At 51.6% G+C, this 16,449-nt stretch overlaps 3 protein-coding genes across 3 annotated transcripts; all 3 read left to right on the top strand.

The window, feature by feature from the left end:
* The first annotated feature begins 5,388 nt into the window (after positions 1-5,388).
* Positions 5,389-6,686, top strand: LOC112882291 (GDSL esterase/lipase At4g10955-like). The gene is made up of 2 exons (XM_025947313.1): positions 5,389-5,574; positions 5,695-6,686. The coding sequence occupies exons 1-2, from the start codon at positions 5,504-5,506 to the stop codon at positions 6,437-6,439; spliced, it is 816 nt and encodes a 271-aa protein (XP_025803098.1). The 5' UTR covers positions 5,389-5,503; the 3' UTR covers positions 6,440-6,686.
* Positions 6,687-9,890: 3,204 nt separating this feature from the next.
* LOC112881949 (protein EFFECTOR OF TRANSCRIPTION 2-like) lies at positions 9,891-12,985 on the top strand. The gene is made up of 3 exons (XM_025946884.1): positions 9,891-10,017; positions 10,223-10,585; positions 11,460-12,985. The coding sequence occupies exons 1-3, from the start codon at positions 9,928-9,930 to the stop codon at positions 12,726-12,728; spliced, it is 1,722 nt and encodes a 573-aa protein (XP_025802669.1). The 5' UTR covers positions 9,891-9,927; the 3' UTR covers positions 12,729-12,985.
* A 419-nt stretch (positions 12,986-13,404) lies between these two features.
* On the top strand, positions 13,405-14,358 carry LOC112879822. The gene has a single exon (XM_025944236.1). The coding sequence runs from the start codon at positions 13,487-13,489 to the stop codon at positions 14,039-14,041; it is 555 nt and encodes a 184-aa protein (XP_025800021.1). The 5' UTR covers positions 13,405-13,486; the 3' UTR covers positions 14,042-14,358.
* Positions 14,359-16,449: the final 2,091 nt, after the last annotated feature.

Genomic DNA, 16,449 nt, shown 5'->3' with positions numbered 1-16,449 from the left:
TAGAGGTGGTGTTCCATTTTTCCGGATCAATTTCCACCAGCTCCATTGAGCAACCAACTTTTGGGTTAAGGAAAGAAAAAGGTAAGCATCCATTTACAATGTAGTCACTTTTCTGCTCGCGTAGAAATAAGTGATGTTGCAGTTTTCTTTTAGTTTTTGGAAAACACTTTATTCTTTTGTGCAGCATTTTAGATATTGTATAGCTAGCCAAATAAAGTGTCAAACTTCCCCGAAGGAAAAAAAAGACGATGCCCCCATCGAAGGTGGATGATGTACCTGCCCCTTCGGCCCTTCCTCTATCTTCCAAGTCACAATCGTCCACGTCGTGTGGCCACTACCACTTCTTGACGGATCGGAAGAGCTAGTGGTGGCTTGGAGAGTTGGAAGCGGTAAGCGTGTGACCGACTCCCACAGACACAGAGATAGCTATCTACCCAACGTCTTTAAATAATCAATAAATCAAATGTAGTTTCACATGACACATAACATATTAAAATGGTGCATGCATATTGGTGGACTGGAATAGAACCATTGGTTGTATTAACTGAAAGCAAGATCATGGGCATTATTGATACAGCCAGGATGACGTGGCCACACAGTTTTCACCAAACCCTTGTTGTTTTATCAATTGTTTACGGAATTGGAGCTGGGCCATCTTATCCTAGACCAAGCATCGCCAATATTCTCCTTCACATATTCCCGCTAAAAATAATATCATCACTAGCTACACATTTGACGATGATAAACAGGAACAATTACTTGACATGGGTCTCATCTTTTAATTGTTCGCTCTCCCCCTTTCCAGCGCTTCAAAGTAGCTGTCTACTAGATGATTCTACCTCTCCTTTGTCCTAGCTTACACGAGTAGCCCGGTCCTTCCTACTGGCTTCTAGCTAGTTTCTAGCTAGCTAGACTGCTTTTCTACCATGCATCTTGTCTGCTGCGCGTCCCTGTTAATTTTCTTCAGTCATAGATGTCATCGGATGAGGCATTTCCATGGACTACTTGACTCCCATATGTCACCACCATCACGTCCAACCATTTCATACGTTCAGACAGACTGATTCTTCCTTACCACCTGAACACAAAATATATTATCAGATGTTGAAACGATTCTTCAGTTATCCCATCAGGAGATTGGCGTGAACGAGACCGCTCTCACTAGCATGCAGAACACAACAGTGAGCTTGAGAGCCACTAAAATAAACAAGCTTATCTTGGGTTAGAAGATGGCAGTTACTAGATATGTGATCAGGTTATTATTTAATACAAACATCAGGACCAACTAGTGATGTCCAGAAGCGAGCTACTACATCCAAAATATGGTCTACTTGTAGCATGCTAAGAAAAGACCTATATCTATGTACAATGTCCCTCAACTTCTTCTATGACGATGTGTCTGTTCACTGTTCAGCCTCTTAAACAGTAACTTAATGTCTTAATCCAGTGGAGTCTTCTTTCTTGAGACGTTAATCCACTACTAAAGTGTTACTATATATACATCACGCATGTGTATTTTCGGTTGAGGCCAGCAAGCTGCAGGTTGGTCGAAAGGCCGGGCGGGGTGCCTAACAAGGTCTACCCTACCTCAAGGCATGCAACAGCCATCCTATTCCTTCCTACCAGACCCGGCTCAACTCAAGCCCATGTTATTGCCTCGGCCAATCGTACAACAAAAGGAACTCGGGTCTTGGCGTCTTGCGACCTAATTTCCAAGTCTTTCCTATTCCTTTTTTAGGTGGGGGGTGCAAAGGCAAAGAGAGGAAAGCGTGGCATCCACTAGCTGGAACGGATGAGCACGCGGATGAAAACACAAAGGATTGACAGGAGTCAAGCCAATGCATGCGAACAGATTCCCCGATTAGTGTAAAAATAACAAGACCCGGAGTAGAATATTAGTGGATAAATCCCCCTGATCAGCGTAAAAAACGTGCTCATCATCAAGTCCTGAGAGCAATCTCAAAAAAAAAAAGTCCAGAGAGCGTGAGACGCACGAAATCTTCGCGGCGAATCAACACGCGGGCATCTCCTTTCGGTCTCCGTGTGTTGGCCTTTCTCTTTCCATTTTCCGGAAACATACAGGCCTTGGTGAGCATTTCACGGACCGTGAAAAAGCAGCAAAGCTCCTTGCCGCAACTCGCACGCAGTACACTGCACCGCGCCCGCAGGCACACGGTGGTGATGGGCAATGCACGAAGCGCCCCAACGATCGGTAGCACAAACGTCACCGGCTCGCCGCTGCTTGCGTCAGCCGCCGGCACGGAAGCCGGGCCGGCGCAGGCAGCACAAGTGGCATGGCAGCGTCCCATCCTCCAGATCGAGAAATTGACGTGTGTCTCGGCCCCTTGTGCGATTCTGTGTCGGCGCGGACTGTCCGAATTGAACTCGTGGAGGAATCCAAATTCCACCGCCGCTCCTCATTAGCCGGGTAAATTTGTATTGTGGAGAACAGATGGTTATCGCTATGTAAAACAATTCTCTGCGTAGTAATTAGTGCGTTCTTCTAGGCTACAGATCCGGAGTGCGTTTATATGGCCAGAACAATGATTCCTAGCTCACTGGGTGTGGGTGAAGATGGATAAAACCGAAAATGAAAGATAGATAATCCCAGATAATCCTTTCCGATATGATCATCTTGCGTGTACGTCAAGATCATCGATTTAGAAAAGCATATTCTCTCCTTTTCTTTCCAGCAGCAAGGACAGAGAGATGATAGCTGAAACATAGAAAGTCGAGTCAAGCTTGAGTCTTGCACATTTCTTCAATATAAACCGATAAACCGGTAGTACCATTGCGACTAATTCCAAACCGGTTCCATAGACACATGCTACTGTTATCTGGGCACATCTTTCAGTTTGGATGTGATTAGACGGAGAGACCTCTAGTAATGACATTAATGTTAGAGACCCTCTCTATCCATATATAACTTACAACTGAACCACCATCTCTGCTTTTCGTTCACGTATCCACCCGCCTCACGTCTTTATTGGCGAGTGAGGGGTGCCATCCTCTCTCTATTTCAGTTACGTACGGTCTTTTCAAATCTGGTGGCGCCATTATTGACAGATAAAACCACATGTTGCCGCAAAAAATCGCTCGGCCGGTGATGATTCCTCACGAGCAACACATCGGTCTAGGAGATCTGCTTAACTCCAGTGCAGGTCCTGAGATCTGCTTAACTCCAGTGAAGGTTCTGAATCTTAAAGTTCGAGGCGTGCTACTTAGCTGACAAGATAGATAAAAAGAACTGATCGGCCAATAAGCCGATGTAGCGATATCAGCCGATGTCGATAGGAGTTTAAATAGTCAGTTATATATCTGATGTTGATCCTAACAGATAAATAATGATACAAAACAATCGGCCGATATTGATACAAAATATTAAATCTAGGTTCGATGTTTGAAGCATACATCGGCTGGGAGTCTGAAGAGGATGAAGTATTACTGAACATCTATCTTATCGCAAAGAACCACCAAGCCAATAACAATTAATCTATCGTCACCACCAACCGGACTGGACCTAACCGAGACAGCGTATCTTTCAGTTTGGATGCGACTAGACGAAGAGGCCTATCGTACTGATATTAATGTTAGAGACCCTCTCTATCCAAATGCAAATAAACCACCACCTCCTCCACTTTTTTTTACGTGTTCGCCCGCCTCACCCCTAACCACCCCCCCCCCCTCCCTAGTGTGAGGGGCGCCATCCTCCCTCTATTTGAGTCACGTATAATTTTTTCAAATCTGATGGCAACATCGCTGTAGGATAAAACCACCGATGCGACTTCCGCCTCCCGCTAATGCCGCGGTCACGACGCTCCTACCACTTACGCTCCCCAACCAGCATAATCCACACCAAAACGCGGCAGGGTGGTGCCATTGTTGCCTCGCCGTCTTGTCAACCAGATACCATCATCGGAAGCTATATATAGGATCCCCTTCCCAACTTGAAATCCTAAAATTGCAACCCTAATCCAAACCGAAGCTTGCTGGAATTAGATTTGTCACCGGAAAAGCCAAATGTGCTTGCTGTATAGGAGAAGTCGATGTGCTCGTTGCATCCAGAGTTGGATTTCCTGCTTTCCTTCTGTTCTTTGTTTTGCTTCCTACATTTTTCTCTGCTTTGAAATCAGGAGGGCTCTCAAAGTTAGGCAAAATCAAGAAGGCTCTCAATTTGAATTTTACCTGTAGTTTGATAGGATGAAACCTCATTAGGAATTAGCCCAGAACGAGCGAGCCGGACCACCAACGAGTTCAGTATATGCGTGATCGTGACTGAAGAAATCCCCGGGGTCCCACCGCGGCGGGTCCTGCCGAGGGCCCAAGCTGGCTCGCCCAACCGATCACGCCCCAAGCACGGATCACACACGTCCACATCCGCTGTGATCAAATAATTAGCGGCAAAAAGCGCCGCATCAGTGTGAACGAATCAACACGCGGAGCCAATTAAGAGCGGATTAAACAAGGGTTACGGCGCACCGATTCCCCCGATTAGCAGCGCGTGACGTGGGTTTACCACGCTCGCAGCGAACAAATTCCCCCGATTACTAGTGCAAAACGTGCCCGAATGGCACGACGTTACTACCCACCTCACCGGCAGATCACGGCGCTAGCTAATCACCGCGCACCAGTTCACCACCCGCCGCCGCCGCCGACCGCCGTACTGCCCTCCCCCGCGCGCTTGCCGTTGCGTGACGACACCGGCCGCCTCGCGATCCAGCTGCGGCTAGCTATCCGGCGCCCGCCACCCGGCAGGCAGATATCCCTCCGTCAAGCTGTCCCCGCACCATCGCCGGCCCGGGACACCGGACACGGCCGCCTAACCCCCTGCCCGACCTGTCATCCGCCCACGGCCAGCCTCGCAGCGCAGGCCCGGAACGATTCGTTCCTTAGTCCCGTCACCATCGTCCGAGAACAGGCGAGCTCTGCTCCTCCCGTGTCTCGGATCCGGCACAGTGCATCGCGTCGCGTGGTCCAGCAGGTCGCCATGTCCAGCCGGGCCGAATATATGCTCCCCAAAAGCGCACATCGCCGTGGTCCGTCCGTCCGGTCCGATCCGCCCCCGGCGAGCCGCCACCTTTGCAGGCTGGAGGCGACTACCCCGGGCAGCTGCCATCCATCCACTGACCCGCCCGCGCCCGATCCGGAGCTAGCTTAGCTTGGTCGACCGCGATCGCGATCTCGCACGGGGACGTACGATTCAGTCCAAGTCCTCGAACTGAAAAGGAAGGGACGGGGGTGTCGCGGCCCCGATCGCGCTTTGTTCCGGCGCGTCCGCCTTTATTCCCCGCCATTAAAAAAAGCGCAAAGCTTTGCCCCACTAGCTAAGCAAATTCGGCGCAATCCTGCGCCAGCCCCGGCTCCGGGTATATATGGCGCGCCTCCCCTGCCAGGCCTTCCCTACGACACCAGCGGCGGCTGCAAGACACAGAGGCACAGGGAGATCAGCGTCAAGAGAAAGAGTGGTTCAGTGGTTGCTTGGTTACTGATTAGCTTGGTGGCCATGGCAATGGCGCAGCAAGCGAGCTTGTCCTGCTCGACTGCTACTTGGAGAGAGCTCACCAACACGAGCTGGTGAGTGCTCGATCCCAACGCGATCGATCGATCTCTAGTTACCTGCTGCGTGTTTGATTCGGGGCAGCTCGATGAAAGGAATGTCTGTGCTGATCGACATGTGTGCGTTATATATTGCAGGAGGGACGACGACTACAGGCGCATGGTGATGGCGTACCTGATCGAGGCGGTGTACCTGCTGGAGCTGGAGCGGCAGGAGCGCCGGGACGCGGCGGCGGTGGCGCAGCAGTGGTGGAAGCCGTTCCAGTACCGCCTGGCGCACGAGCTGGTGGACGAGCGCGACGGCTCCGTGTTCGGGGCCATCTTCGAGCGGGACCACCACGTCGACGCCGCCGGCCGGCCGAGCCCCAGCGGCGCGCCGAGCGCCGTCGTCGCGTTCCGGGGCACGCTGCTGCGCGCGCCCACCATCCGCCGCGACGTCGAGGACGAGCTCCGCCTCCTGGCCCGGAACAGCCTCCGCGGCTCCGCGCGCCTCTCCCGCGCCCTGCAGGCGCTCAGGGCCACCATCGACAGGTTCGGCTCCGAGAACGTGTGCGTCTGCGGCCACTCCCTGGGCGCCGGCTTCGCGCGCCAGGTCGGCCGGATGCTCATGGCCTCGTCGCCGCGGCACCCGCGCCAGCAGCACCAGCAGCAGCAGGCCGCAGCCGCCGCCGCCGCGTCGCTCGAGTTCCACCTCTTCAACGCGCCCTACCTGTCGCTGCCCAAGGGCGTCCGGAGCGTGGTCAAGACGGCGGACTGCCTGCTCAAGGCGCTCCGGTCCGGCGCCGCCACTGTCGGCCGGTGGCACGGCAAGGCGCTCCGGAACGTGGCCTACGCCAACTGCATCCTCGGGTACACCAGGCTCGAGAGCAGCAGAAAGTTGTGAGGATCGGATGCGTCGCCGATGCTGACCTGACCCGTTGCACGAACCCAAACTGTACCTATCCGAGCCCCGTTGTGTCTTGTGTCTTGTGTGTGTGTGTGTGAATCAGCTGATCACCTTGTAGAAATTCAATTTCTAGGAGCGGAATAAGCATCTGTCCGGAGAGGGATGCAAGGCTCTGCATGCGTGCTTTGCTCTCGACAGTCTGAATTGTGAATTATCATAGTAGCAGTTACAGTTCTTCATGAAACCATGTCCATTTGCTCGTGTTTGCGTACAAATCCATGGTCGAAAACCGGAACAAAATCTTGGGAAAAACTTTGATGCGATGCGAACAAGATCCCTTCTAGAGTTCTAGTACCAAAAATTCGACGAGATTGGTTTGCACTTTGGGCGAACCTTGTAGCATGAATCTCGAAGCCAAACTCGCGCACCTCGAGCGCTTCGACTCCGGCCCATCGATGGGCAGAGCCTCGGCATGTCGGACAAAGCTGTCGGATCTCAGTGATCGAGCGGCAGAGGATCGTGGCGGGGCAGCATCCCATCGTGATGTCGCGTGACTGTTCTCTGCTCGTGCTGATTCTTGAGCTTTCGTTTCAAGCAGCGGACGGGAGGCATATGCGGACCACTGCGGACCTCTCTTTTTCGTTTTTGTTTGGTTCTGTTTTCATTTCTCCGATACTTCGTTCAAATTCCCTTGAAGCTTGCTTGATTTTTTTTCGATCATCTAACACTTCCTTGAATCATTTTTATGTAAAAACACGTTGAAATTTCACATTCCGACCCTGGGTGAAAATCCCAAAGTATCTTTTCAGGAACTTGGTCTGAAACTTACTGTTTACCTTTTCATATTCGTTTTGTTTCGAAACTCCTCCGGAACATGAGATTTTACCAAAACCCCGGAGTCCCAGAACTTGTCTAGCGAAAAGCCTAGAAATCTCTCGAACTTTCAGAAGAAACGTGCCATTGGAAATTCCGGACCGAACCCAACTGCCATACCGTTAGAACGGGAGACCCGGAGTCGCCCTCACATTTGACACGCTTGGACTCACCTGCCAAAAGACAACACGTCTTGGACCGGGCCTCGCCGGTGAGGGTGAGCACGACACTCCAGCACTCCACTAGCTCACCTGATTAAAGCAAGCGAGTGGGAAAACGGCTAGTCTTTCTGGCCGCCAAGCGCTGCTCAGCCCCGGGGTCCATGCGCTCACATGCGTCGCACCCACGGCGCGACGGAAGTGGCCGGCCGGCGCGGAAGCAGCGGCAGCTTCCCCTCCCATCCTCCTCCCCGCATAAGACAGCGGAGGAACGCACGGCGAAGCGCGACGAGGCAACCCGCAACCGGCCCGCGCCGCGTACGTCGCCACCTGCCTGGCCGTGGCCGGTGGCGCGCCGGGGGCAGCCGCGGCCGCCGCACGCGGCGGGAACGCAGGCCACGACAAGCGCCGCCAGCGCGAGGGATTTCCTTTTGTTGGGGCGATTGGTTGGATGCGTGCTCCGCCTGCCGCCCGCGCGTTCCTGGGAAACCAAACAACAGGCAGGTGCCAGTACGTGCCGTGCCACCGCACCGCACCGCACCGCACCGCCTGCCTGAGAATAGATGGATTGCAAGGCTGGCGCCACTGGCAAGCACGGCAGAAAGGGGTGCGCCGGCTACAGCTAAGAACAACCCAAAAAAAGAGAGAGGCAGTGACAGCCGAGTGAAACGTAACAGCTTTGTTATGTTCATGATCGTTGCAGAGCATCATCGCTCGCCCTTTTTTGGGCTGCCGCATTGGCCATTGGACAGATAGGGACAGACCCCTTTTGTCTTCTCCGTCTCCGTTTAGAAATCCTTCTCGCCTCCGAAACTCCCCAGCCCGGCCAGCCGCGAGCGACGACGCGCGGAACGAGCATGCTGCACAGGAACACCTCCTATCGCGACGGTGCCCAAGGGGAAGGGCCGTCCTCGTCGCCGTCCGCGAGCAGGTCGCCATCGGCGAGCAGCAGTAAGTGTTCTGAATCGATCGAGCTCCAACGGCAAAATTTGCTGTCCATCTGATCGCATTGCGTTCGCGCTGTACCTGCAGGGTCTGCGGGGCCGATGACGCCTCCGGCGGCGGCGGCGGCGGAGCCGCGCGATCCCCCGGAGCCACCGGCGGTCAAGCGCGGCTTCATGGTCGGATTGTAAGCCCGCAGCGTAGCGAGCTGCGCTGCGACCGCATCTCATTGGTCAATTTCTTGCTGCTGACAATGAAAAAAAAATGCGGCACTATTACTGTTCTGATGGCGGCACCGTTTCTTCTTGCCGTGTGATGCAGCGTCATGGCGGTGTGCTGTTGCTGCCTAGCCGACGAGATGATCATGTGACACGCGGCGTCTCGTATCTGTACATTTTCATCGGCGATCGTACATAACAATTCTATGAGAGATGGTCGTACGTGTTGCAATTGTACGCTAGGATTAGGCTGCATTTTCCCGTCGCAGCTACGTACATTGTGTTCTGAAATTGCAAGCAATGGCCTGGCTTGCCAGACTTGGATGGAATGGTTTGCTAGCTAGACCATGTGCTTCGAAATAAAATTACCACGGTTATGGGCTCATGGCACGATTGTTCTACCACGGAAACTAAAAGAACACGTACTGCTGGCATGAGAATATACATTCAGATTCAGCGACAAATGCCAAATACCGAAATACGTAAACCAATTCGGCCGAATGACAAATCCAAACCACTATTTAGGCTCGGTTTGTTTACCCATAGATTATATAAATTAGCTTAAATAATCCTCAATGGTCAACAAACATCTTAGATTATAATCTAGGATTATATAATCCATGTCCTGGAATATGATAATCCTATAAGCTATGGAGGAGATGCTCATTTCAGATTATAGGCTAAATTATATAATCCTACAATTATAAGCTAAATTATATAATCTAGCAAGGAAACAAAAATGGCCTTAAACTCTCCATTACAAAAGGCTAGATATCAAATTTACAATTTCTCCAAGCCTAAGCTAGGGTCAATTTCCCCTATTTCTCGTCAGACCTACCCCTAAGCCTGAGCCTAGGGTCAAAAGTCTAATGAAGTTATCAAAAGGCACGAATCTTGATATCAATGGAAGCACACCACGAGTTAAAAAAAAGGAGAGATAGTACTGCTTGAGATTGCGAAATTGAGACCTCCGCGTTTAATCTGGACAGTGGATCGTCCATCCAACGGCTCACGCGCCGCCCAGCTGTTCGCCAGATAAATCTGGTGGTCCCACCAAAACCGCGAGCGCGCCTCGAGCCGGAAACGCGGAACCCGGCAAAGCCCGGGCTCAGGTCCGACCCACGCCCGTGCGCGCACGGCCCGCCCAGTCCAACCAAGGAGCCCAGGATTTTCAAAACACGACACGAGCCCGCTCCCGGCGGCGATGCGGGTGGTGCGGCAGCGGCGGCGCTGAGGGGACCACGACCGCATCCCGCCCACCGTGGGAGCAGGCCCAGCGGAACCCGGCCGAGCGATGCCTGCGTCCCCCGCCCCCGTAACCGCCAGGCTGAAGCGGGAGGACTGCCACCGCACCAAGCACGATCCCCTCTTCTCCCCATGGAAGGTGCGCGCTCACTCTCCTCTTCCCCTCGCTATCTGCTCCTGTCTCCGGCGCTAGCCGGCCGAGCGGACGATGCGCTCCGCAGGATCGGCTCACGGCACCTGCCTATTTGCCATCTCGCATCGAATTTCGGTGCCCAACCGGAAAATCTTGGGTTATAGATTCGTATCCGATCTGCGACTCAAGCTCTCACCTCTCACATTTCCAGGTTCTGGTCGGGCCGTCGGACTGGGAGGACCACTCCGCCGGCAAGGATGGGGTCCAGAGGTACCGCATCCGCAACCTCCCGGACAACTTCCCCGGTCTCTACGAGCTGGGCGTCGCCGGCGCGTCCGACGAGGGCGTCAGGGCCCGGAGGCGTGATTCGCGAGGCGTCGTCGTGGTGTACCTCGGGCAGGCCGACAGCGTCAGGGCGAGGCTGCAGCAGTATGGCCGCTCGGGGTCACATCTGGACACTGGGAATTCGCTAGGCTCTGCTGGTAAAGATGAGCTGAATGTGGTCGCTCCGGGGCTTGGATTGTTCAGAGAAGTGTTCTTCAGAGGCTATTCCATAGTGTTTCGGTGTGCACTGGTGAGTGTTCTTGGTGATCCTTTCCCTTTCTTCGATTTTGGATGGCTGAACTGTTAGTATTGCACGAATGTACATTAACATGCCAATCGTTCTGAATTCTGAACGCGAATCTGGTCTGAAGTTTTATGAACTGCAAGGATGTCTATGATTTAAATGTCCACAATAGTTGAGTAGCCTCTGATCCATAGTTAGCATTAGATGTTCTGCTGATAAAATAACATTGTATCTATAATTAAATGTGGTTTATAATTTCCTCAAATTCTTCTGATAAACTTTGCAACAGTCACATGTTTCGAAGTGATAAAGAATGTGTTTGCTCATTATATTCATTGTACATTGTTTCTTACTGAATGTACACTTGGCTTCAGTTTTTAATAATCATTCTAGTTCTACCCTTGAATTGTTGGTTGGGTTTGTTGCTGATAATCTTAGCTTGTTTTTATATACAGTAATAACAACACTTCCTCCTAAAGGTTTGTAGTCTTACCTTCACTGCTTCCTCTGGTATTACATTCAGAATTGCATTTAACTACAGTTGACAATATCACTATGCAGTTCCACATAAGCGACTACCTAATTTCCAATTCACTTGTTCATGGAACTATACTTGGATGTAATATTTGTATCATGGCGTCTGATAACTAAAATGGTGTAAGATTTAGATTTAGGATCAAGATGATTCCTCTTCCAACTCTAATGGATGTAGGGAAATCCCTCAATATTTCTTTATTCGCTTAAAAAAACAGAAATGATCAGTTATGGATTTTCAGTTGCCCTTTTCATCTGTAGCTGTTAACATTGCAATTTCGTATTCTCTGAATGTATTTAGCATTTTCCATTCTTATCTTTCTTTTCTACTATTGGAATCAAATAGATGGATAATAAACAAGAAGCTGAGAAGACTGAGGCACAGTTGCTGAGGGTATTTGATTACGCATGGAACAAGCTTCAGAATGGTGCTTGTCGTCGTGAAGAAATACTGCTCAAGTTAGAACAGGGAGCAGCCAGCCATAGATCATCTCTACTTAGCAGAGTACGCCACATGAAACAAGATATATTTGGAGTAAAAGCGGGTATAAAGATAAAGGGAAGTGGGTCAGTTAACACCTTGCCTGGCATTATGAAAAGTATGCTCCCAAGAGTTCGTACATTTATTGGTTTCAGGCCTCATCTAGTGAACTCTGACGACAGTGGAGGCGAGGCAATTGATATTCCCTCGAAGAAAATATCTGGTATTCCCTGTGGTAATAGACAAGCATGTAGAAGGAGGTCCGAAGGGTACAAAGTAAAAAAGATTGATGTCGCAAAACGGAGAACTGTACCAATACAAGATTCTAACTCTTTTTGTGGAGTGGTGCTAGAAGATGGTTCTTCTTGTCTGGAGCACCCAGTTGAAGGAAGAAAGAGATGCAGCTTACACAAAGGTAGAAGAGTCAAAGGCAGCCCTAAAAGCTCATCTACTAGCTATCCTTGCCAAGCTGAGATTCCAATACCTCGCCTAATTGAAGCTTTGGACAACTCGGATAGAACACAAGAGGTTATTGAATCCATACCTCACCTAACTGAAGATTTGGACAACTCAGATCGAACACAAGAAAGTGAAATATTGCCCAAAAATATCTCTATAACTGTGGAGGAATCTCTAAGACAAAGCAATAGCATCAAAGTAGAAGAGGTGAAAACTAGAGAAGCTCCTACAGAAGATGGAACACATGACGCCTCCCAGGATGCTTGTATCTGTGAAGAGAAGGCTTCCCATGCTGAACCTGAGTCCCAGGAGCCGCAGCCTTCTGGGAGAATGTGGTTTGACCTGCTCAAGGCACAGAAGAAATCAACAAGCACGCACGCAGCTAGAGGGTCAGGATCTCAGACAAGAATAAGAGATCGTGCAACACCTATCTGTGGAGCAGTGGCAAATAATGGGTCCTGCAAAATGGTGCCAATTGCAGGAAGAAAAATATGTGAGAAAGACAGTGGTATAGAGGTTGGTGCTTCGTTTTCCAGAAGCTCAGGATGGCCGTGTACATGTGGTGCCCGTACACCAGACGGTTCACCTTGTATTAATAAGCCAGTCGAAGGGAGGAAGAGATGTGCATTGCACAAAGGGCAACGAGCATCATGCTCCCTTACACCATTAGTTTAACAAACATGACGTTTTTCTTTCATTCAGTTGTTCTTTTCGCGCCGCAGCTTGAAAGTTGAAGCATAGAAAGCTGAGTCTCCCCACCATATGTGAAGCTGTTTCACACCCCAGTGATGATTCACTAGTCATATTTCTTTGTTGTGTTGAAGTTCATCATTCAAATTTCTTGTGCCCCCAAAACATAAAAACATTACATGTTTTTTGTAATTGTATTTGATGGATTATAGAGAAATTGAAGAATGAATCTCTTATACTGATATTCGGAACATTGCTCATCAATGAATTTTCATGCCAAATTTTGATGATTTGCACTTTAATTAAGGTTGCAGAACTGTGCTCTCGCTACCCTTTTTAAGCTTTTCCTTTTCTTTTGAAAGTTCACCCATGCTTTCCTGGCGCATCTACGAGCACGGTGGTGTTCTGGACCAGGATCGCCACTCCATGGAAAGTGCTTACTGAATGTTCTAGCCGTCCAAATTCCACCCAAGCAGCAATCGTCAATTTGATTGGCTGGTGAATCATGTAGGTTCTTTGTAGCCCCGATTCGAAATCAGAAAAATTCCACGAATTTTGAAGGAATTGAATTGTTCCCTATAAAATTGACGCGTTCGTACGGATGCGAATTTGAAAGCATCCTCTTCCTGTCTCACCCCCTCTCCCCGATTGGACCGTTCGCATTGGCCAGTGGCCACCAGGAAAACACCAGACGGTTGCAGCCTTGGCCTCGCTCCACCAATCCATCGCGGCGCGCTCGCACGATGCTCCAACCCCAGCTCCTCGGGTCCCCGCGCATCTCCCTCGCCGACCCCGTCTCCACCTCCATCAGCTGCAGCCGTGGCGCCGCCAACGGCGGCCGCCGCCGCCGCCGCGCGAAGCCCAAGCCAATCGCATTCCCACCGAAGCCCGTGCGCCGCCTCGTTTCCACCTCCCTCCGCCGCCTTATTCCCCGCCCGCGCCCTCTCACTGTCGTGCTCCCCGGCGGCGGCGGTGGGTGGTTCAGGTTGGGTAGGAGGAAGAAGACGCCGGCCGAGGACCTCGCGGTGGTCGCGCTCTCCCTGGCGCTCGGCGGCGACAGGCTCGCGACGCTCGCGGAGGCCTGGAACGCGTCCGGCCTGGGCCAGGCGCTAGGCGTCTGGGCCGCGGTGTTGGGGAGGGGGCGGAGGACGCGGCGTGGCGGGCTCCGGCGGCTCGCGGCGTTCCTGCTCGGGGTCGCGTTCTGCGCGCTCGTCTGCCACCTGCGGGGCGCGTCGCTCTTGGCCGGGCTCCAGAAGTCCGGCGGCGGCCGGAAGTTGGTTCGGATTTTTCTGCATTGATGGGATTTCTTCATTTCCTGTTCGTCTGCGTGAGATGCTTTTCAAGTTTCAACCAGTTGGAATCGGGCGTCAAGAGTTTTAGACTCTCTCATGCGGATGGATCGTGGTCCCTGGTCACCCAAAGTTAAATATCGAATTGTTGATGAACAGATGCCAATTTTGAAAGATGTTGAACTGTTGACACGATTTGATAGTTCTGATTTTACTTGTGATTCTTGTTTTCTATTGGCTATAGCAGATTTGTAGCTTGTTCTTGGGTCCAGAACTTGTAGAGTTGCGTTGAATGACAGAATGTGAGACGGAAACTAAATTTGTGCTTTCTTCTCTGCAAGATGACGCATCATTTGATTTCTGACTTCCAGTGAGAGTAAATTGCACCCATGTCTTTAAACTTGTCTCGCAGTTTCAGCTAGATCCCTAAGCTCTCAAATCATCCATCTAGATTTCTAAACTGTGTGTTAAATGTTCCATCCGAGATTCTAAACACGTCATGCAATCAACCAAAGTCGACATGCCATGCCGCGTGATGCCACGGTGGCAAACATATGCAAAAATACCTCTACATACTCAGTCTTCTCCGATTTGCTGCTCTCTCTCTCCCTCACCGATCTCTCACTCACTTCACTTACCCGTGCTCCCTCTCCCAGCTGCTCTTCTCGCTCCCGCTGCTGCCCCGCCGTCACCGGTCAAGTGCGAGGTCACCGTCGCGGCTGAGGGGTGCCCCGACCAACCCTGTTGGGCGTTAACCCTTGTGTAGACAGTATCTAGGCTAAAACAAACTAGTCGTAGGTAGCGGCACACTGCAATTACTGCTTGCATGCAGCCCGTGGAGCAAGCTTCTTTTTCTTGTAACTTGCGCCTGGTCCTATACCCAGCGCCACTTCATTATACCTCATCCCTTAGGACATCTACTTAAATCAAAGCTCACGGCAGCAACCGGGATCCAGTCGGAGCCCTAGTGCAAACAACCTCAAAAGTGTGAGTGTGTTCATCCCCTTCCAGTCTAGGCAAAAGGGGAGATTCGACCTCCTAGAGTTCAACTCTCGCTCTATCTTTTTTTTCCTCAAGTTCTTGTTTGTTTTTATCCAGCTTATCCCCTTTGCTTTAAAACCTACTTCGCCTTCCCTCCGCACTTTGACACCTAAAATTCCGTTACAAGTAGATACTTCCGCAGGGCGGTCACCGGGCAGCCTTTTAGCTGAGCAGCTTTCTATCAAAGAAAAAGACTGACATTGCCCGCAGGTCAAATGGCACAAAAGGTGGTTCTTCCATAATCCAGTCATCGGGCAGTTCGGCCGGGCATACCTATAGAGATTACTCGGTTGTGCCTGAGAAACCACTCGGTGGGAGGTGGATTTCCAACAATTGGTACCAAAGCCTAGGTTAAATGTCCGTTGGATCAATGTCTCTATCCGGGAAGCCCGTTAGATCTAGCCATGGCTCGAGAGAGAGCAAGAAGCCGATCGAGGACGAAGAAGGTCTCCATGGGAAGGAGGACGTGACGCCCAAGGACTAGCGGTCAGAAAACTCGAAGCGGCAGGTGAAGAAGGAGAAGAAGCTGATCGGTGAGAAAGATAAGGGGGGAGGGGGGGTCATCGTCGAATGGCTCTGTAACCTCGCGTCACCACCGGAGGCGTCCCTACCCTTCCCCGCATGGGCGGCGCTACCCGGATGGGGAGTGGCCAGCTGAGGGTAGTGAATGAGTCGAGTGGCGCAAAGTACCCGATGCTGACGAGATCCAACTACACCCACTGGAGCCTGGTCATGAAGGTGACATCATCGAGTATGGCGACTGCGACTTTCAGAAAGATTGCATGGCCAGAGAGGTCCTTATCCTCTCGGCTGCAAAAGCATGGGACACCATCAAGAAGATATGCGTCGGCAGCGACAAAGTCTAGAAGGGTAGGGCCCAACAGCTGCGGACGGAGTTTGAAACCATGACGTGTCGCAGTGGTGAGAAGGTGGATGACTTCGCTCTGTGCCTGCCCAACCTCATCATCAACCTGGAGGAACTAGGTGAGAAGATGGAGGAGCAGCGAGTAGTGGAGAAGCTCCTTCGGTTGGTGCCATATCTGTTCGACCACCTGGTGACATCCATCGAGACGTTGCCGAACATCTCCTCCCTCTCACTAGAGGAGGTGACTGGGCGTCTGAAGGCGTAGGAGGACCGCATGGACCTCGCCGACTCGAATCGCGACTCGAGCAAGCTGTTGTATGCTGATGCGCCGCGTCGGCGAGATCGCGAGTCAGGAGAGGGCTCGTCCAGAATCGGAGGCAGCAGGAGCCAGCGGCAGCGCCCGCAAGCTCCAAAGAAGAAAGCAATCGACGGCGGTGAGGTGAGGAAGCCACCGCGCGACGACACCTGCCACAACTGTGGCCGTGCTGGCCATTGGGCCCTTGAGTGTAAG

Source organism: Panicum hallii, chromosome 2 (assembly GCF_002211085.1).
Source record: "Panicum hallii strain FIL2 chromosome 2, PHallii_v3.1, whole genome shotgun sequence".
Taxonomy (NCBI): Eukaryota; Viridiplantae; Streptophyta; class Magnoliopsida; order Poales; family Poaceae; genus Panicum; species Panicum hallii.
This window is presented reverse-complemented; position numbering and strand designations above follow the sequence as displayed.

Coding starts and splice junctions, on each gene's coding strand:
- LOC112879822 (XM_025944236.1), top strand. CDS start 13,487: ATGCTCCAACCCCAGCTCCTCGGGTCCCCGCGCATCTCCCTCGCCGAC.
- LOC112881949 (XM_025946884.1), top strand. CDS start 9,928: ATGCCTGCGTCCCCCGCCCCCGTAACCGCCAGGCTGAAGCGGGAGGAC. Junction 10,018..10,222: donor CCCTCTTCTCCCCATGGAAG/GTGCGCGCTCAC, acceptor TCACATTTCCAG/GTTCTGGTCGGGCCGTCGGA. Junction 10,586..11,459: donor TAGTGTTTCGGTGTGCACTG/GTGAGTGTTCTT, acceptor GGAATCAAATAG/ATGGATAATAAACAAGAAGC.
- LOC112882291 (XM_025947313.1), top strand. CDS start 5,504: ATGGCAATGGCGCAGCAAGCGAGCTTGTCCTGCTCGACTGCTACTTGG. Junction 5,575..5,694: donor GAGCTCACCAACACGAGCTG/GTGAGTGCTCGA, acceptor TATATATTGCAG/GAGGGACGACGACTACAGGC.